This window comes from Lissotriton helveticus, chromosome 10 (genome assembly GCF_964261635.1).
Source record: "Lissotriton helveticus chromosome 10, aLisHel1.1, whole genome shotgun sequence".
In the NCBI taxonomy this organism is placed as follows: Eukaryota; Metazoa; Chordata; class Amphibia; order Caudata; family Salamandridae; genus Lissotriton; species Lissotriton helveticus.
Genome location: NC_136071.1, coordinates 605,336,906 through 605,357,955, shown reverse-complemented (window position 1 = coordinate 605,357,955; position 21,050 = coordinate 605,336,906). Strand labels below are relative to the sequence as shown.

Here is a 21,050-nt window from a genome sequence, read left to right as displayed (position 1 = left end):
AAGAAATCTAACACAGCAGCCGCAGTTCGCACGTCAACACACAAACACGCCCAGTGAAGTAGAGGTCAGAGGCGCACAAAGGGTGGCATCTGCCCTAATGAAAGATTGAAAAGTGGCCCCTCATTCTCTCAGTGTGGTAGAAAATCGGAGCTGCCATCGGGTTCCAGAGGGCCTTTCACATTGAGCTCTGGTGTCACTGCACATGCTGCGCCCTTGATAGCAACGCCACAAGTACAGCTGGAAGCAGTATGAGCAGCTTCACAGAAAAACGAAGCAGCAACCGATTCACCCTTCCATGAGCATCGAGGCTGACCACACTATTACTGGAAAACATGCACTCTGATTACAGAAGATGGTAAAAAGGATTTTCTCCAGGGAGGATAAACACAAGATGGAGAATGATAGCCATAAAATAAGAAGCAAGGAAATGAGACAGACAATAGCGCCAACCAATGGTAAGCAATACGCGGGCTTTAAGCCCACTGTAAGTTCTTGGTAGGCCCACACTAAGTCTTTCACAATAAGGCAGGTTGCACTATTTGGCTTGCTGACCTAAAAAAAAGTTAATCCCCTATAGTGAGGACAATGATTAGGTGGGCTTACATTCTCATTGGGGGGATTCACAGCTCGACATGGCTCTTGCAGAAGTTATTTTTTAGGGGCAGGGAAAGCAGGCAATCTGTATTGGTAACACGAATACTCTTACTGAAAGACGTGCTCTCCCTAGGGTGACTGTATCAATTTATTGGATTTCAATAATCAATCATGCTCTTGCTGAATAGCCACCCTTGCCTGAGAGCAGGGGAGCACTGAATGAGGGGTGCCGGTAACCAATAACACTCTTACTAAGAACAAGTACTCTCTCTGGAGAGCAATGGCGTCTAGTGTGCGGGTGCCAATAATCAATAACGCTGCTGCTGAAAAGAAGTACTCTTTCTAGAGCAATGGCATCAATTGAGTGGGTGTCAATAATCAATACCACTCTCACTGAAAAATCATAGGAGGGGATGTATTAAGTGGGTGTCAATAATTAAAAGTGCTTAGATCTTTTCTTAAAACAAGCAGTATTCCTACACAAGGGCATTGATTAAGTGTCGAAATCAAAACTCTTGCCAGCCCCATAGAGAGGGTAAAGATTATGTGGGGCTTACAAACAATGCAACTCTTAGTGGAAAAAATAATTCCCTAGAGAGAGAGCAACAACTCAGTATTGTATTGACAATGAATACGACTTTTATTGACAAAAACCAGGGGTCACGCAAAGCAGCAAGACAACTTGACAGGGAGAGCAGGAATGTGGAACATTACTAAGATATGACGCATTCCCTCTCACTCCTCGCGCTGACGCACTGAGTGCTGCCTAGCGCTAACACAGGCAAAGGGTGCTTGCGTTACAAGCAGGATTGTGTTTGTTCCGGAAGGGACACCTTCCTGCACAAACACAAACCTTAGAGACAATTTCCTCTTTCTATGTTTGCTGCAGAATGCAGCACAAGTAGAAAGAGGAAATAAAGAGAAATTAAAATATTTCTCCTCCTTATACCTCGGTTGGTAATGTGTACCGTTCTGACGCAATCCCAAGTTTACGACCCTTAGTAAATCTGGAATTGCATCAAAATCTATGGATGAATGCATTGGAACATCCATGCTCCATCCATTGAACGCCTTCACAATGCAAGTAATGCAAGGCAGAGATTTGTGCTCCCTTGCGTTATTCTGGTTTTACTAACCCACGCAGATCAACGCAAGGTGGCTTTGCGTGGCTTAGTATATCTCACTTTAGTCCTTGTGTTGCTTTGCATGACGCCAGGGTCACACAAGGGCTTAGTAAATCTGGCCACAGGTGAGACAGGGAAGGCACTGGGTGGGCATTAAGGATGACAATCCCTAATAAGCAGAGTGCTGGAGTAAACCTAGGGAGAAGAAACCGTGTGCTACTCCTGACACCTACATGAATAGGAAAAAGTGCAAAATAACTCAAGAAGAACATGGAGGGACAGTAGTGGTGGCACGAAAACTCACTGCAGTGACTCCAGTGTCCTGTTCAGTCTCACCGCCTGTGCGATTGCCGTGGCCCCTTCATCATGTAAAAGATTTGCTGTTAAACTAGAGGCAAACAAAGAGATAGTTGTACAACAAACAGTCTGAAGATAAGCCCGTCAATATCTGCACTCTGCCTCCATATTCAGTTCTACCTTGGTATAAAGAAGATTGCGGGACCCCTCCGCCTATGTCCTGCAGGGTGGGTTCCACAGTCTACACACTGGGATCGAATGGCAGGACAGTAGGAAGAGGACTCACAATAAAGACACAATGCTGAATTAAAAGAAGCACTTCGAAAGTAACATTTTGCATAACAAGAAGTCTTCTGATGTAGCATTACCTACACAAAACCACGACAGACAGTGCACGGTGCACAGATTGTATCTACCTAGCTATACTGTGTCTTTTTTTCCTTCAGATTATCTTTATTGGTTTATATCGCAATCCAGCAGCAATGTCAACAAAGTAATCAGATACATTAGCACAGAAAGACAATTAGCGAGGCAAAATGGAAATGTAATCCTGAGACATCTCATTCTTCAGTTAAACAGGCTAGGCTCGCCACAGTCCCGTGACTTACCTAGCTGTACTTAGCTCAAAAAAAGTAAACATTTTACACAACATCTATCTATTGTACATTAGCAGTGTAAATGGTGTTTGTATAACTTAAAAATCTTAGAAGGTTTGAGAAATTTTAAAAATAGTTTTTATTATATGTAGTTCATCTGCTTACCTAGCACCCAACATTCCCACATGTCTCCCACTAAAAATGGTACCCCACCTGTGTGGCTGGCCCTATCACTTGTGATACAATACGCCCCCAAAATGCAATCTTGAGACTTCAAGTTTTGCAACGAAACTTGACCCAATTGATGATGTGGGTAGCCACAGTATTTGGGCCCAGCCTCGGATGCCACCCAAGGAAAGCTGCTAAACCCAGACATTTCTGAAAATGGTACCCATTAGAGCCCAGGCGTGGTGACTAGCATGGATCCCAATATTTTTTCTAATCCAGAATGCTACACTGACCTTAAACGTTGAACCTAAATAATCATGCATTTCCTCATATTTCTGTGAGGGAAAGTTCTGTAATCTGTGGGAATTCACAAAATTCCTACCACTCAGCATTTCCACCCTTTTCCCATTAAAAAGGTACTAGACGAAGTAAGATCCATGCAAACTACACCACCCTGGTTTCACCTGGGTCTCTAGATTTCAGAAATGCCCCAGGTTTTTGGGTATCTTGGTTGCCCGCTGACTTAGAGCCCAAATAGTGCATCCATTCACAGTGGCAAGTGAGAGTAAATTAGTAAATATACTCTCTCTGCTAGCCCTTATGACAAACCTACGCTCAAATGAACTGAAATTTCCTTTCATTTGCCATGGGGATCTGAATTCGATAGGCCCTAATGGGGCAGAAAGACAGCTAGCTTGGGCTTTAGGGGTGGAAGTAAGTCCAGTTATCTGGGTGGCCTGCATGGTAAAGCCCTGTGTGGTGTTGTGACATGCTGTAAAGGTAAATGTATTGTGTAATAGCAAAGACAACAAGATGAATGGAGTGCTGAAACTTTTCAAACACTCACCCCCCCAGTCAACAGATATGGTTTAAATCCATAAATCTTTTGCTCGTCATGCCACCGCAGTTTAGACCCAGCCATATGCAAATTAGCCTTGACTCTGCTCCCCATGGGAACAGTCCAGCCCAAATAGCCAGGCCAGGTCCTCCCTGTACTGGAAACAAGCATCCTGGGACAGGTTTCGGGGTATCACACTCATCAGCCAGGTCAGCTGTCATCCAGTGGCACAGCGACCAAGGAACCCACGTCTGAGCATACCATTGGCCACTTAGGGTGAACATAGCAAACACAACAAGATGATCGACGGAGTGCTGAAACTTTTCAAACACTCACCCCCAGTCAATAGATCTGGGTTAAAGTCATTGTTCTTTTGCTCACCATGCCAGCCATATGCAAATCAGCCTTGACCCTGCTCCCCATGTGAAAAGTCCAGCCCGAACTGCTAGTCCAGGTCATCCCTCAAATGGACAGGAGCATACTGGGACCGGTTTCGGGGTATCCACCCATCGTCAGTCAGGCTAGCTTAAATCCAGTGGCACAGCGAGCAGGGGAGCCATGTCTGGGCATCCCCTTGGCCACTTTGGGCAAACACAGCAAACACAAGATGATGGATGGAGTGCTGAAACTTTTCAAACACTCACCCCCAGTCAAGAAATCTGGGCTAAATCCATAATTCTTTTGCTCACCATAGCATCCCAGTTTGGACCTAGACATATACAAAACAGCCTTGACCCTGCTCCCAATGGGAACATGCCACTATGCCTTTGAAATCAAGCGAGCCTGGCTGTTGAGGGGTGATACTCAGGTATGTCTGCACTGCGGGAGGATGCTCACTAAGGCTAACTCCACCCGCACACACAAGCCCAAAGCCACAGTGGGACCTCCCAGCTATGCCATCAGAGCAGGCATTCTGAATTGCAGATCACTGGCTAAACATGCAGAAGATATCTGGCTGCTGTTGGAGGACTCGGAGTGGGACGCCATGTTTCTGACAGAAACCTGGCTGAACGACCACAATATGACCGCCATTGCTCTAGCTGTTCCACAAGGCTTTAGAATGTGCTTTTTGAATAGGGATAGCGATAGAAGGGGCGGGGGGGGTGGCTCTCATTTTTAAAGACAGGTACACGCTCACATCCTCACAGCCGACTACAATCTCAGGGGTGGAAGGGATACATTTTTGTCTCCAAATTAACCCTCAACAGTCGCTGGCTGGGCTAGTTATTTACCGACCCCCTGACTGTATTGAGGCCAGCTCAATCGAACTTATGGACATTATTGTCCAAAGCTCTCTTTCTCACCCGCTTTTTTTAGTAGTAGGGGACTTCAACGTGCATTCTGATAGTGCTGACTGCCCCCTGGCGGAGCAGCTAATTTCCACTCTGAGCACCGCCAACCTGTCATTGACTATCACTGGGCCCACGCACAGAGCGGGACATACGCTGATTTGATTTTTTCCAACATTAGGGATTTGTCCGCTGAGGCGCCACAGCCACTACTTTGGTCGGATCACGCTCTGATCCCCTTCGTTGCTACATTACCAGTTGGGTGCAGGAGGTCAGAAGACGCTCCTTTCTGCATGGACAATGGAAAAATCTGCAACCTGAAACCATTGCTCCAGCCCTTGCACGGAATCCCCCGGCATTGACTTCTAATACTAACGCTGATGCAAAGGCTATGAATCAATGGATAGGGGATATGGTGGAGACTATTGCCCCAGTTAAACGTTCTATGTCACGGAGGGAATCCCCCTCGGCCCCCTGGTTCTCTGCGGAACTGAGGGCAGAAAAATCAGCCTGTAAGAAGTTGGAGCGAATATGGAGGGTTAACTATTGCGAATTGGCAAGGAATCGTTATAGGATGGCCATCCGCAAGCTTCAACAATCAATAAAAAGGGCAACCTCTATCCAACAAGCCGAACATTCTAGCAAAGACGTTTTTAAAATAGTGCAGTCTTTTTTTAAACCCAGAAGCACTGAAACAGAGGTTATCCCTTCTGAAACTCTCTGTGATAGGACCTCGGAATTTTTCGATGACAAAATCAGGAAAGCATACGGGGCTTTCTCCCAGCTCAGTCCCACGGTAATGGCGGATACGGCTGAAGCCAGTGTCCACCCTGCGTCCCTAGGTCAATTCCATCCGATCTCGCTCTCGGAGGCTTTGCAGGAAATAAAGAGATGTAAATCAGGGTGGCCAGATGACCCCTGTCCACCTAAGCTTTGGAGTATGATGGCGGATTCAGTCGCGCCCATTCTCCGGCATATATGGAACATGTCTATTTCCACGGGGGTGTTTCCCGATTGCTGGAAACACGCCACACTTCTCCCTCTGAAAAATAAACCGAATGGGGATTCGGATGACCTCAGTAATTTGCGCCCAATTTCTCTACTGGCGGCACCAGGCAAAATGATGGAGAAACTGATTCAGCGCCAACTGAATAGATTCACGGAAGACAATAAGATCTTGCACGAGACCCAATCGGGTTTTAGGGCTGGCTTTAGCACCGAGACCGCCCTGATTGAGGTAGCGGAGTCGGTCAGGTGGTCGTTAGATTCAGGGGCATCGGCTATGCTGGTGCTCCTGGATCTATCTGCCGCTTTCGATACGGAGGACCACGGCAGACTACTACGGCGACTGGAGGCGATTGGCCTTCAGGAACAAGTACTTGGGTGGCTGCACTCTTATTTGACTAATAGATCACAGAAGGTGGCACTGGGCGCTTTTTCCTCCAAACCTAGGCGACTGGGTTGCGGGATCCCACAGGGATCGGCACTCAGCCCGCTGCTTTTTAATATTTATCTTGCCCCCCTATTCACGTTAATTGCGAACTGGGGAGTCACGGCGATCTCATACACCGATGACACCCAGCTTGTTTTCCCGTACTCTGAGGTGTCGGAGACAGCGTTTGCTAAATTCAAGGGCTGCCTACGTGATGTAGCAAGTTGGATGAACACAAACAAATTGAAGTTGAACGCGGGTAAAACGGAGGTAATTTTCTTTGGAAAAGGCTCCCACCCCCCCTCGGAGTTTTGGTGGCCAACGAATTTCGTTGCCTGCACTGCATTGCATTTGGGGATGCAGTGCACGCAACGAAATTAGTTTGATTTATTTATATGTTTACTTACCTGCAAACCTCCATTATCCATACATTACTAACCCCCACCCTGCCCCTCCCCCTCCTCACGTCACCGCCCCAGCAGGTACTCCCCTACCGACCGCGGCTGCAGAAGGATGCCGAAAAACGGTAATCCATGCCATGTTCACCTCAAGGCTGGATTATGCTAACGGCCTCTATCTGGGCCTTCCCAAATACCTGATCCAATGGTTGCAAACCGTAAAAAATGCGGCTGCGAGATTGATAAAGCATATCCCGTATAAACAACATGTCTCTCCGCACTTGCGGGAGCTGCACTGGATCCCAGTAGCAAGCAGGATAAAATTTAAGGCTCTTACCTTGGCTTACAGAGCCTTACATGGGACTTGTCCCAACTATCTAAAAACTCGACTCCCAAGATACGTACAGGCGAGATTCCTACGCTCCAACTCTCTGCTCCAACTTCTTGCTCCGCGAGTTAGAAGGGCGCGGCTGGGAGGTAGGACCTTCTCGGCCAGCACGGCGAAGCTGTGGAACACTCTGCCGCCTGCTGTACAGTTGGCAGCATCTGAATCTGGCTTCAGGAAGCTACTTAAAACTTGGCTTTTTACCCATAAGATCTGAGCCAGGGCTCCTTCTCACTACCACATCCTTTCTTTCTTTGTTTCGTGGCTTGCTTAGCGCCGGGACACCACTGTCTGAGGTAACTGCACACGCTTTATAAAATTCTGTATTATTATTATTATTATTATACTCCAAAACCAGTTCCAGGATGCTTGTTTAGAGTCCAAGGTAGACCTGGGCTGGCACCTACTCCTAAGCTGTTCGCCCGTGCCAGTGTTGTAAGTGTCCGGAACGTCCAGGTTGGGGCTTCCCCATGATCCCTTCTAGGTATTGCCAAAAGATAGACGATTTTTCACACCCACCCTCCTATTGCACCTTGCATTTCATTTTGAAGTCTGAATTCAGAGATGGTATCCCCTAGTACACTGACTTGACTGTTCCTCCTTCTTCAGAGTAGATAAAGTTTTTTTCCCCACGGTCCTGATGAAATGCGACTCATCAGCTTGGAGAGCTTAGGCACGAAACATGTCACCCAATTGACCTCTCCCGCACCTCACCCTTCACTTTGAGCTGCAGCAGGTTTAATTTTCCTTGATAGTCACGACTCAAGTAGTTGGTTTTAATCATAGCATCAGTGTCCAGCGAATAGAGTTATTTTGGACTCTTGTGGCTATTTTTAGACACACACTCACTCCCACTCTACTCATCAAACACTCGCTCCCACACCCTAACATCCAAGGCCCTTCGGCAGACTACACTGGAGACCTCTGGCAAAGAGCCCCCTTGCGGTGTCCGTTGGGCATTGCAGTGTCGGCCCAATGAGGAGCTGCCCTATGATGAAGCATGACAACTCTTGGAGTGTGTGAGGGTCCTTGCTCCTTATAGGAGCTCTCCCCTTCCCTCCTTCCTTCCTTCACCAGGAGCCCCCTGTTTAGCCATTTTCTCTCTCTTCCTGACCTCTTGGCCCCTCCATAGGAACCTCATACCATTTTCTGACCTCTAGATCTACTTTTAGCCACAGCATTTTACCAAATTACTTCAAATTAGAAAGACTGGTCACTGTGGGCCTCTCTCACCAAGGTAACTTACACTTGTCAGAACGTTTACTACTTGTTAGTATTAAAAAACAGCACTTTTATTGTAACTTACTCTATCGTAATAATTTACACTTTTGTAGTAAGTCTGACAATATGCATAGACAACCACAGGTACTGCAATACCCTCCAACAGATGGAGGTAGGTACTTGAAATAAATACCCATAAGAAATAATGTTAAATTGCATTATTTAAAATAGTTAAAATATAAATATGAATGAAAAATATATAAATTAGTACATATGTATTATTTAATTAGAAAAACAATTTGATAAATATACATTAATTATATACTATTATTTAATAATAAATATTTAAGGAAATAATTCAAAAATAAAAGGAAAGAAAAAAGAACAAAAAGGACAAACGACAAGGGCGAGAGAGAAAGAAACAATTATGGTACAAAAAAAGAGAAATACACAAAAAATAATTTCTGGGCAGATTGGCAGTAGCACAGTAAAAAGAACAATAGAGAGTCACACACAACATACTTCTGATATTATAGCTTAGTTCAACAGACAATGCATTTGTCATATTCAACATCATCAGTTTAATGTAGTCATGAGTCATTTCTAAGTTTTGTGAAGAATTCCTGCCAGTAAACACTTTTGCAATAGATTTAAAGTCGTGTTTAGCTTCAGGTAGATTGCAATATAGCAGACTACAGAAGATTATCTTTCCTACGCAGTTCATTTGAAGTTTAATCCCAAATATATTTGGCATTAATCCCGTTGTTTGAATTCATAATACCTGATCTCTAGTAGAGAACAAACTAGAGTCCCAAAGTGCTGATAGCAGATAGTACCTGTGCCCAGTCAACGGTATATTTTTTAATAAATGCTGATTTTTGGTTTATGAAAAATACACTCACCATATATTATTAAAACAGAGATCAAAACATTTTCATAGATTCGTCTTATCTACAAAAGATGTTAAATTCTTTTTTTTTAAAAAGACATTCACAAATATGAGCATTCTCATAAACAGGATTCGACAAGTAAGTTTCTTTATGGTGCCGTTTAACATTTTCATTAAGCAAAAGCATAATAAATCAGGCTCTAAAACAGTGACCATGTGCCCTAGTGTGTCCTGCTCCTTTTAGTCATACCCAGCCACGCAGCGCTCATAGCAACGACTGAGACCTGCTAAAGGCTTCATTAAGGGTGCCCCGTTAATGCCGATGTGGTTGGGTGAAGGAATTCAGAGTCACATAAACTGGGCTGCATTCCAACCCCTTTGTAATGGGTCCCTAAATCCAAATATCACCCGTTTACTGAATACCATTGTATCTGCTTTAGCAGGATGGACGGCCAGATCAGTCATGCTGAGTTTTGATCCTGAGGCCTGAAACTTGCACACAGGTTTCTGCAGCAAGTGCATTAACACACCACGGTAGCTGTCAAGCTTCATTATTTGAGCACATCATGACACTTTAATTATTTAAGTGTTTAATTTAGAAATAAATGACAAACAAAGTAAATGTCCACATGTATTAGGCCATCCGTTTAAAAGGTTCGAGAGCGCCGCTTCTAAGGCTACACCCCCAAAAATTATTCTTTCGTGGAATCTTAGAGCGCGGCCACACTTTCCGGTGTAATTAAATAACTCGGGCTCAAATTGAGGCAGTTTAGCCTGAGAGGCGACCCCATTGTCAGGTCGCTGTTTGACCTGGGATCGCGCTGGTATGCAGCGCATTGCACAGAGACTCACGCGGACACACGTTGCAGTCTACGCGTGGTCCCGACTAACTCGGGGACACGCCCACCTTTATTTTTATATCGTACGCGGCGTAGTACGCCGCCGCGTATGCGCACGCCTACGTGCGCTTAACAACTAGACCGCAACCGTGCGGTCTAAACATTACATTCCTTTCCACCTTTAATAAACGACAAAATCAGCAAAATCAAAACATGGTAGTCTCTTGGGGATCAAAAACCAAATAAGCAAGAACAATGGCCATCCGGCCTGTTACCAGTCTCTAGTCTCTGCGAGTGTCCTCAGCCCACTGCATAGTCAGCCATCTGGGAGTTGGGCACCGGGTTTCTCCTCAGTCCGTAGCCAGCTGCTTCCCCCCGGAACAGAACTCTCCGGGGTGGTTCACTGCTGGGAGCTCCGGGGCTCCGGGAACTCTGGGAACGCCCCGGCGTAGCAGCACTGAGTGTCGCAGAGGCACGTGTCTCCTCCGCCGGGCTGGTATTCCACTCCTGGTCTGCGCCGTCCGGCGGACTTTGGGTGATTTCTGGCTGAACGGGTGACTCTCCATTCCTCTCGGCGTCCGGCAGGTCATTCCTCGGGCTGACGGCTTTCTTGAAGAACGAGACATTCCTGGTGACGGATTCACCTCCTCGTTGGGCAGTGATCATTGTTCCATTGCGGCTCGTGACAGTCCATGGTTGCGGTTCGAACGGGAGTCGGAACTTGCTCCCGGGATACCTGTCTCTGACATAGACCCTGTCGTTTTCTGCAATGGATGATTCTTTGGACCTTCGCCGGAAACTGGCATAATCGTTAGATTTCTTCCTGTTGGACGTGGTCCTCCATGATTCTGCCTCAGTGGGGTTCCATGTGTGGTGATTCGGGATGGTGTCTCGGATTATGCGTCCCATCGTTGATGGACCCGGTGCTGCCTCTGTGGTGCGGTGTGGTGTTAGTCTATATTCTCTGAGGAATGAGTAGATTCCTTTTTCCACAGACGTTCCTTCCGCATGGGCAATTCGGATTATTTTGTTTAATGTGCGCATAAACCTCTCTACTTCTCCGTTCGCCTGTGGCCACCTGGGTGTTATTTTCCTGTGGTGTATACCCCACTCGGTGAGGTACTCCGAGAACTCTTGACTTTGGAAGGGGGGTCCATTGTCAGTTTTGACTCTCTCGAAGATGCCATGTGTTGCAATTGTCTTCTCAAACTTGGCGATCACTTCCTTTGCGGTGAGGGATGATATTATTTCCACCTCTGGATATTTGGTGTAGTCATCCATGATGACCAGCATGTGCCTTCCATCTGGCAAGTGACCGAAGTCAGCGCTCACATGTTCCCACGGCTTCTCCGGGCCAGCCTCGGTGACGATCGGGGGCGGGCTCTCTGAGGGTCCCGCGGCTTGGCACCACTGGCACTCCTTGACGGCTCGTTCCACCTGTGAGTCCATGTCAGGAAACCACAGTTTTGCCCGAAGTCGGCTTTTTGTTTTCACCACTCCCTGGTGCCCTCGATGCGCAAGCGCGACGGCTTGTTGGGTGAGGGATGAAGGCATTACGATTCTGGGTCCCCTCAGTATGCACCCTAGACTGTCCACAGATAGTTCCTCACGGACCCTCAGGAATGCTTCCAACGCTGTTTTCGCTTGCGGTGTTCTCCTGCCCAGCGACGCCTGGAGAGCTTTCCACTCGTTCGTGCGTATGGCATCCGCTACAAGCTGGGAAACTTCATCATTCTTGGTGGCTTCGATAATCATGTCCAGGCTCATGGGGAGCGGTCTGGACCTCTCGACCACTGCATTCACGTAAGACTCTGTATCCTCTGCATCCTCTTTTTCTCCTGGGGTGGCCGCCCTGGGGTGTCGTGAGAGGAAGTCCGCTGGGTTGGAGGCTCCCGGTCTGAATTCCAGCATATAGTCATATTCCTGCAGCTGCAGTATCCATTTTTCAATCCTGGGGGGTGGTTTGGAGACCGAGCCCCGGAATAGCGGAATAAGGGGCTTGTGATCCGTCGAGACAGTGAATGGGTGTCCATAGACATACATGTGAAAATGCCGGCACGCCCAGTGAATCGCTATGGCTTCCCGTTCTATCTGAGAATACCTCTGTTCTGTCTTGGTGAGAGACCGGCTTGCATATGCGATCGGTGCCCAGTCGTCTCCATTTTGGCGTTGCGTGAGGACGGCCCCTAGGCCGAACGGACTGGCGTCGACAGCGATGTTGGTCTGCTTGGATGGGTCGAAATAGGAGAGTGTCTTCTCCGCGGATAGAGCCGCTTTGGTGCTGCGGAATGCTTCGTCCTGCTCTTCACCCCACTGCCATGGTGTGGACGACTTCGTGAGTTCTCGGAGGGGTCGGGTGATATTGGAGAGGTCTGGGATGAAGCGGCCACAAAAGTTGACCATCCCAAGAAAGCTCCGCACTTCAGAGATGTTGGTAGGAGCGGGAGCTGCCTGTACGTCTTTGACCTTCTCCGGATCGGGAGCAATGCCTTTGTCCAAGAATGTGTATCCGAAGAAACTGATGGTGTTGCGGAGGAATTGGCATTTTTCTCGGTGCAGGGTGAGGCCCGAGTCTTTGAGTCTTCGCAGGACCCCTTTTAGCCTCTGGTGGTGTTCTTCTACCGATTGGGCGTATATTAGCAGATCGTCACTGACGTTCAGTACACCTGGGAGTCCGCTGAGTACCTCACGTATCGTATTCTGGAATACTTCTGCCGCACTTGATATGCCGAAATTGAGGCGGCGATATCGCCGTAGGCCCACATGTGTGGAGAATGTGGTGATGTACCTGGAATCAGGGTGTAGGGGCAGCTGGTGGTAACCTGAGCGAAGATCCATTTTGGAAAACCACTTGGCGCCATTGAGTTCACTCAGGATGTCGTCGATGGTGGGTGTTAGGTGACGCTCCCTCTTCACCGCTGCATTGGGCAGACGCATGTCCACGCATATGCGGACCTGTCCTGGTTGTTTGGGCTTTCTTGCTACCACAATCGGTGACACCCAGGGCGTGGGCCCGTCGACTTTCTCGATTATTCCCTGCCTCTCCAGACTTTCGAGTTCTTCTTCCACCTTCTTCCGGAGGTGGAACGCTATCCGCCGGTGTCGGAGGGCCACTGGCTGGATGGAGGGGTCAATATGCAGCGATACCTCTTTGCCTTTGAGGCATCCTATGCCTCTGAACGTGTCTTCATACTCTTCTAGAATGGCATCTAGTTCATCCTCTAGGACCGCCATGGCATAGAAGATGAGTCGCAGTTCCTCGGCTGTCCTCCCACTTAGTAGCATGCCGCTTCCTTCTTTCGTCACGTAGATGGTGGAGGGGACTTTCTTGTCCTGGTGGCAGATCTCAGTTTGGAAGCACCCGACCAGTGGTATTGGGGTTTTCTGTCCGTAGGCAAACACTCGTATCTTCGCCTTACACAGCGTCGGCTTGTCGCGCAGTTGATTGTACACATCTGCTGCCATCAACTCTATAGAGGCTCCCGTGTCTATGGTGGCCCTCACTTCTTGTTGGTTCACTCTTATTCGACACTTTGGGAGACGCTTCTTCTTCCTGGATGGGTGGTCGATGGCAAAGACATAGTGTATGGGGTAATCATGGACGTCATCATCCATGTCCTCGCTCTCCGGGCTGTCCCTGATGGCATGTGCTGCTTCCGGCTTTGGTTTGGATGATCGGCACACCGAGGCGAAGTGATTCATCCGCCCGCATGCGCCACACTTCCTGCCGTTTGTTTGCTGGGCAGTCTTTCGCTCTGTGAGGTGTACCTCCACAATATCCACAGTCTTTCCGCCGGTCTTGTGGCTTCTTTCCTCCGAACGGCCGTTGCTTGGGTCGGACAACATTCACTTGTTCTGCTACATTGACTTGTTCACTCTTTACCGGCCTGTGCAAAGCTGCCTCCATGTGCGACGCTCTTGCTCGCGACAGTTCCTTGGATCGGCCTAGCTTCAGGATCTCGGCAAGGGGTTTGCCATCTTCTTGGAGGATTTTGACCCTGAGATCGGACGAGTAGCAGTTTTGAATTATTTGGCCGCGAATCTCTTCTTGTTCATCCCTGAAGCCACAAGTGCTGGCGAGTTCTCTAAGCCTCCCATGGAATGCATCAAGAGATTCATCGGCCTCCTGCCTGGCCTGGCGAAAAAGGAACCTCTCGTAGTCCTTGCTGGCCATGGGCTCGAAGTAGGCGTTGAGCGCCTGCAGCAGGGTGACATAGGTGTGCGGCGTGGCCTCCGTTAAGGTCTTGTAGATGCGGTGAATATCCTTACCTCCGAGATGGAGGAGGAGCGCTCTGCGCCGGTCCCTCGCCGTCCCTGCACCTTCGAAGTAGAAATTCAGCCTTTCTGTCCAATCCTTCCATCTGGGCGCTAAAGATGCGGGCGCGCCGTCGACCACAAAGGGCTCGATAGGGGGAATGGCCGTCATTGTGGCGCGGGCAGGGCAGCTCTCTCTCGTGGGCACTCAGGGCGGACGGACTGGGCCGGGCTGGAGGCGCCCACTGGACGGCCTGGGTGGAAATTCCCTCTCCTGGAAGCTGCACCACCCCAGCGCAGGGTGTGCCACCACCGGCAGGTTTGGCGCCAAACAGCACGTGGCGCGGCCTATGGGCGCAGCGGGGACACCCACGTGCAACAATCACCACGCTCACCGGGGCAGGAGGAGTCAGGAACACAGGCCGCGGGGCGCACCAGGAGCGAGCGCGACGCCACCCTTCACCAGCCAAGGGCAGCGCCTTATCTGGGGCCGTCGGGGCCGCGTGCAAGGGCCGGGCCGTCAGAGGCACCGAAGAGCAGGGCGGAGCTGCGAGGAGCACAGCGTGGGGTCAGACACCCTTCGTCGCCATTGTCAGGTCGCTGTTTGACCTGGGATCGCGCTGGTATGCAGCGCATTGCACAGAGACTCACGCGGACACACGTTGCAGTCTACGCGTGGTCCCGACTAACTCGGGGACACGCCCACCTTTATTTTTATATCGTACGCGGCGTAGTACGCCGCCGCGTATGCGCACGCCTACGTGCGCTTAACAACTAGACCGCAACCGTGCGGTCTAAACATTACACCCATCACAACATCTTACAATTAGGCCCTTGTTCCGAGTTGACAGGAACACCGCAAACAGGTTATGTTCCTGAATGAACACTAGAAGATGTGTACAAATTTCGATTTTAAGCAGCACAAATGTTGTCAGCTAATGGGAGATGAAATGAGTGCAGGGAAAACTGCAGTATTCCATGTTTCCCAGCTTGCAAACAGTGAAGCGTGCAGTATCAGCATGTTATCCCCAGGGCACAGGTCCTAAAAAAAGAAGAAAGGGAAACTAACCAAGCTAGGCAGTATGCAAGTGATATCATGGAGCAGGCTATTACAATGCATGACGTCACGAAGTGTGACATCGCACGTGGCATCACAAGAAGTGACCTAATTGGAAGTGACATCACAAGAAGCAGTATCAAATATTAAGGACTCTAACATGTCTATCAGGTATATCGTGAGTACATTTAAGCATTATGAGATTTAAAAAATGACATTTTGCGTCTGGCTTGTACGCGAAGCTTTGTTCTCTTTGCCACGCACGTCGAATGCACACTCCAGTTTAGAGAGCCTCCTCCGCTCCCCATTCCTGGCGCTCGGTAAGTTTTGATAAATGACACGAGTGGGACAAGGAGGAGGGTAGTGGGGGGGGGGGGTAGATGTTACACACTGACCCTCAAACAATAACTTGAAAGCTGATGCCTTGTTGTGCTCCGTTTTGGGACTAAAAACATATTAACTGTTTCAGCAGTAGCAGAACCTAAAGCACCTTGATAAATGACTTCAAAAAAACTGTTTACAAGCGTTATCAACAACGCAGCTCATGTTTAACCTTAAAAAATGCAAACTAATGTGTCTGCTTATGAATCGGTCCCCAAATCGAAACATTTGGCACAGACCCCGCAATGCAAGATTTCCAGGCACTTTTTTTGTCTAATAAAATTAAATACAGGGTAATGGATTTGCCAATTTAAGAAAGGTTTGACAGTATTTCAGAGGTGCCCAATACATCTCTGGAATAATAATAAAAGCTGAAATAACTCTGTAGATTAACACTTTTGCTGAAGAGAGCTGGGTTGTGTGTAATCCCAGATTTTAATCAAAGTAGTATAGAAGGTTAATGTGTCTCCTGCAAAGCACATCATGTAACATGCAGATGACAGGATTTTATTTTATGTAGATAGCTAAGTGGGTTCCTGCTTTGAACACAGAGATCCTTTTGTTACTTCAAGTTCATAAATTGTAATCCTTCTAATATAGCAGAGCAAGCTATGAAGGACGCTACTCCTATACCTTGTAACCCTCACTTTCTTTTTTTTTGTGTCATAATTTTATCCAACATCTTGTACATTGGCTTACACACTAACATGATTTATTGTCAATGTATTATGTGTATGTTGCACAAGTTACTTACTTGTGTAACGATAAGTCTGTAAGAGACATTAGTTAGTGATAGATTCCTTACCTTAGAATATCCCCAGGCGTCAGACTGGATCCGTAAAGTTTTTTCGTCAGCAGTACCCCTGCGCGTCGGTAGGTGTCGTCGTACGGCTCCGTGTACGTCACTGGCGTCGTAGTCGCCGAGATGATGTTGCTGGAGCTACTTAGACACGCCCACGCGCGCTGACATCAGTTCTGTACACAACTATCCGCGCCAGGAAAGCAGAGCCATGCAAGATACTGACCACTGGTGCATTGAAACTAGGGCCCTGAAAGGGATGACCTTAACCCTAGGAATCAGTTAGCAAAACGGGGAGGATGGGTGGGGCGGTAAGGAATCTATCACTAACAAATGTCTCTTACAGATATATCGTTACACAAGTAAGAAACTTGTGCATCTGAAAGAGACACGTTAGTGATAGATTTCTTACCTTAGAATAGATACCCCAGCAATACCAGCCCCGGTGGTGGGTCTGCGAACAAAGATCACACCAGAGAGTCACGGCGAACCGAACGGCCAAAGAAGCAGTCCCTCCGGACTTGACTGTCAAGGTAATAATGCTTAGTAAATGTGTGCTGCGAGGCCCACGCAGCTGCCTGACAGACATTTTGCAGGGGGACACCACATGCCAATGCAGTAGTGGCTGCTGTCGCCCTGGTAGAATGGGTGCGCTACCCCACTGGAGGTTCCTTTTTAGCCAGAGAATAACAGGCTTTGATACACAAGACAACCCAGCAGGAGATAGTCCTCTTGTGTACAGCCCGGCCTTTCTTGGCGCTCACGTGGCCAACAAAGAGCTGGTCATCCACCTGGAACTGTCGTGTGTGGTTCAGATAAAAGGAGAGCGTATGTTTTGGGTCCAGACGGTGGAGCCTCACTTCATCTCTGGAAGGGGGCGGAGGCGGAAAGAAAGTGAGTAAGGTGATAGTCCGCCCAGTGTGAAAAGCAGTGACCACTTTTGGCAAGAAGGACGGACTAGTGTGAAGCACAACCTTGTCCGGGTGGACTGACAGAAAAGGAGGCTTACAAGAAAGAGCCTGGAGCTCACTCACACGCCTAGCGGAGGTGATAACAACCAGGAAAGCAGTCTTTAAAGTCAACAAATGAAGAGGACAGTTGTGGAGCGGCTCAAAGGGAGCGCACATCGAAAAAATAAGTACCAGATTCAAGTCCCACTGTGGAATCACAAACAGAATAGGAGGGAAAAGGTGAGTAATGCCTTTGAGAAATCTATTAATAACAGGGGACTTGAAAAGAGAGGGCTGATTAGGGGGCCTGAGAAATGTAGAGATTGCTGAAAGGTAGCCCTTGATAGTGCCCAGAGCAGAGCCCTGCCGGGCCAAAGAAAGAAGGAACAAAAGGACCTCTGAAAGAGGGACAGAAAGGGGATCCACATCCTTTGCTGTGCACCATGCCACAAATTTGATCCACCTGGAGGCGTATACCGATTGACGTCACAGACTTCAGGAGGTAAGTCAAACGGAATCAACTGTCGCCGCTCAATCTCCACGCATGTAGGTGGAGGCTGGACAGGTTCGGGTGGAGGACTGTCCCCTGCTTCTGCAACAGAAGATCCTCCTGTAGAGGCAGTTGGATTTGGGGGATCCACGCTCATACTGAGTAGCTCGGGATACCAAACTCTTCGAGCCCAGTCTGGTGCCACAAGAATGACTTGTGCCCGGTCGCGCCTGATCTTCTTCAGCACTTTGGGTATAAGTGGTAAAGGTGGAAAGCCGTACAATAGACTGCAGCTCCATTCGCGACGAAAAGCGTCGCTGAGCGAGTGCCGCCTTGGAAATTCCAAAGCGCAGAACAGCTGACATTGCGCGTTCTCTTTGGTGGCGAATAGATCTAACCAAGGCTCTCCCCACTGTTGAAAAAGACCTTGCACCAACTCCGAGTGAAGACGCCATGCGTGATCCATCATGCACCGGCGGCTGAGTTCGTCTGCGTTCAAAGAACCTGCCAGGAGTTGAACCGTCAAAGAAATGCCTTGATGTTCCAGCCATGTCCAGAGGCGCAGAGCCTCCTGACATAGGGTCCATGACTCCACCACGCCCTGTTTGTTGCAATACACCTGCACAACCTTCCCCTTGACAGAGGGAAGAAATGCCTTCAGTGCAAGAAGGATCGCCCGAAGCTCCAGAAGGTTGATATGGAGCCTGGACTCCACCGGGGACCGGAGGCCTCTGATCTCCGCCTCTCCCATGTGGGCGCCCCATCCCAGGAGGGACGCATCGGTCACCACTGTGTGCTCCGGTTGGGGAAGGGAGACGGATCTGCCACTGACCCAATGCTGATTCGTGAGCCACCACTGCAATTGTTGTGCAGTGCCCTCCGAGATCTGGACATAGTCGGACAGGTTCCCCATATGCTTCGCCCACTGGAACTTCAGGTCCCACTGCAGAGCCCGCATATGCCATCTGGCATGGTTGGTGAGCAGGATGCAGGAGGCCATGATGCCCAGCAGCCTCAAGGTCGTCCAGACCGAAACTCAGGACAAGGACTGAAAGATCGGAATCATAACCCGAATGTCCTGGACGAACAATAGTTACTTACCTGTAATCTGTGGTTCTCCAGTATTGGTGTCTTTCATAGATTCACATACCTGAATCATTCCCCGTCGTCGGAGTGGGAGTCCCACGGTACATAAAAAAGCAATACTATGCCATAAATACATAGTAAATACCCATAAAAACAAACCAGGAAGTAAAGTAGCCAAAGCTACAGTAGAAGAAAATTCCACACCTATGACTATCCTAGTCATTTTGTATAGTCCAAAATACAGCCAATCAGGCGCTAGCACCCACCAGAAGGTTCTCCCCAGAGGCTCAGGCTCTCAGATTTTCTTGCAAGGAGTGAAGGTAAACCAAGCCTAAAAGCCTCTGAGGGGAGGTGGGCGGGTTGCTTGTGAATCTATGAAAGACACCAATACTGGAGAACCACAGATTACAGGTAAGTAACTAATGTTCTTCTCCAGTATTAGGGGTGTCTTTCATAGATTCACATGCCTGAATCAGAGTAGCTAGCAGTACATATCCGTGCTAGGCAGACGCCAATTGTAGTCAAGCTTGTCAGCATATAAGTCATATACAGTGCAAACTGAAAATACACATATCATTTTAAGCATAGCAGAGTGCAGGCATGCAAGCATGTGTAACAAATAGAACATAGTAAGCGTCCGACAGCAATAAAAGGTGGTGGGAAACAGAGGCACACCTTAGTTGAAAAGATTCCGTAGAACTGCTCGACCCACAGAAGTATCAGCTTCGCTGGTTGCCTCCAGACAATAATGCCTGGTAAATGTATGGCGACTGGCCCAAGTAGCCGCCCTGCAGATCTGCTGAAGGGGAACTCCAGCAAATAAGGCCGTAGATGACGACATCGCTCTTGTAGGGGGTGCGCTATAGGAGCTGCTTGCAACGGTCGTCCTGCTTGTGCATGGCAAAAGGCAATGGCAGAAGATATCCATCTCGCAATAGTCTGTTTAGAAACTGCCTGCCCCCCACGAATTGAACCGTCAGTGATAAATAGTTGGTCAGAACTGCGCAAAGCGGATGTTCTCTGCAGATAAAATTTAAGACACCTTTTAATGTCCAGCGTATGCAACGCTCTTTCCGCCGGTGTTTGCGGGTTAGGAAAGAATGACTTCAGAATTATAGGCTCGTTGAGGTGAAAATCCGAAGGTACTTTAGGGATATACTTCGGATTAGTGCGGAGCATTACAGAGTCACTTGTAAACTGCAGGAAAGGATGGTGAACAGTGAAAGCCTGGATATCACTGACTCTCCTAGAGGATGTTAAAGCCAGCAGCAATGATACCTTCCACGAGAGATATTTCAGGTCTGCTTTTGGATGGGTTCGAATGGGTGACGCATGAGTTGTGCCAGGACCACATTTAGATGCCACGCCGGAGGTGGACGGCGTACTGGAGGGAACATTCTAAAGAGGCCCTTAAAGAATTGTTGTATAATCCTCGCAGAATAAAGGGAATTGGTCCCATCCTGTTGATACCTTGAGATCGCAGCCAGAAAGACCTTCAAAGTTGCGTGAGACAGGCCTGATCTTGCTAATTGCAAGAAGAAAGGCAGAATTTCCTCCGGCTTTGCTGAAAAAGGGTGAACCCCGGTTGAGCGACACCAGATGCAAAAACGCTTCCATTTAAGACTGTATGTCTTTATGGTAGCGGGCGCCCTTGCCTTGGCCAGAACCTCTTTGCAGTCTTCCGGGATGTTTAGGTGGGCGAACTCACGGTACTCAGGCGCCAGGTCGCTAATCTCAATGATGTTGGATCCGGATGGTAAACCTGTCCGTTCTGAATGCTGAGTAAGTTCTGGATTGGATTCAGCTGAATCGGTTCACACTCCGACAGAAGAAAGAGCTCTGTAAACCAATACTGGCGTGGCCATCTGGGAGCAATTAGAATCAGTCGGCATGGTTCCCTCTTCATTTTCCGCAGGACCTTGGGGACTAGTGGAAGTGGTGGAAAAGCGTACGCATATGTCAG

General features: G+C 48.4%; 1 protein-coding gene across 6 annotated transcripts in view; it reads right to left on the bottom strand.

Annotated features, from left to right (window-relative positions):
• NLRC3 (NLR family CARD domain containing 3) overlaps nucleotides 1-21,050 on the bottom strand; it is a 1,163,446-nt gene that overhangs the window by 357,812 nt on the left and 784,584 nt on the right. For 5 of the 6 annotated variants that reach the window (XM_078663141.1, XM_078663145.1, XM_078663143.1 and 2 more), the window contains one exon: nucleotides 2,023-2,106. The exons of the other annotated variant lie outside the window; for it this stretch is intronic. In XM_078663141.1, the coding sequence (XP_078519267.1) occupies nucleotides 2,023-2,106 (84 nt within the window). The remainder of the gene's footprint in view (nucleotides 1-2,022; nucleotides 2,107-21,050) is intronic. 6 annotated transcript variants of the gene reach the window in all.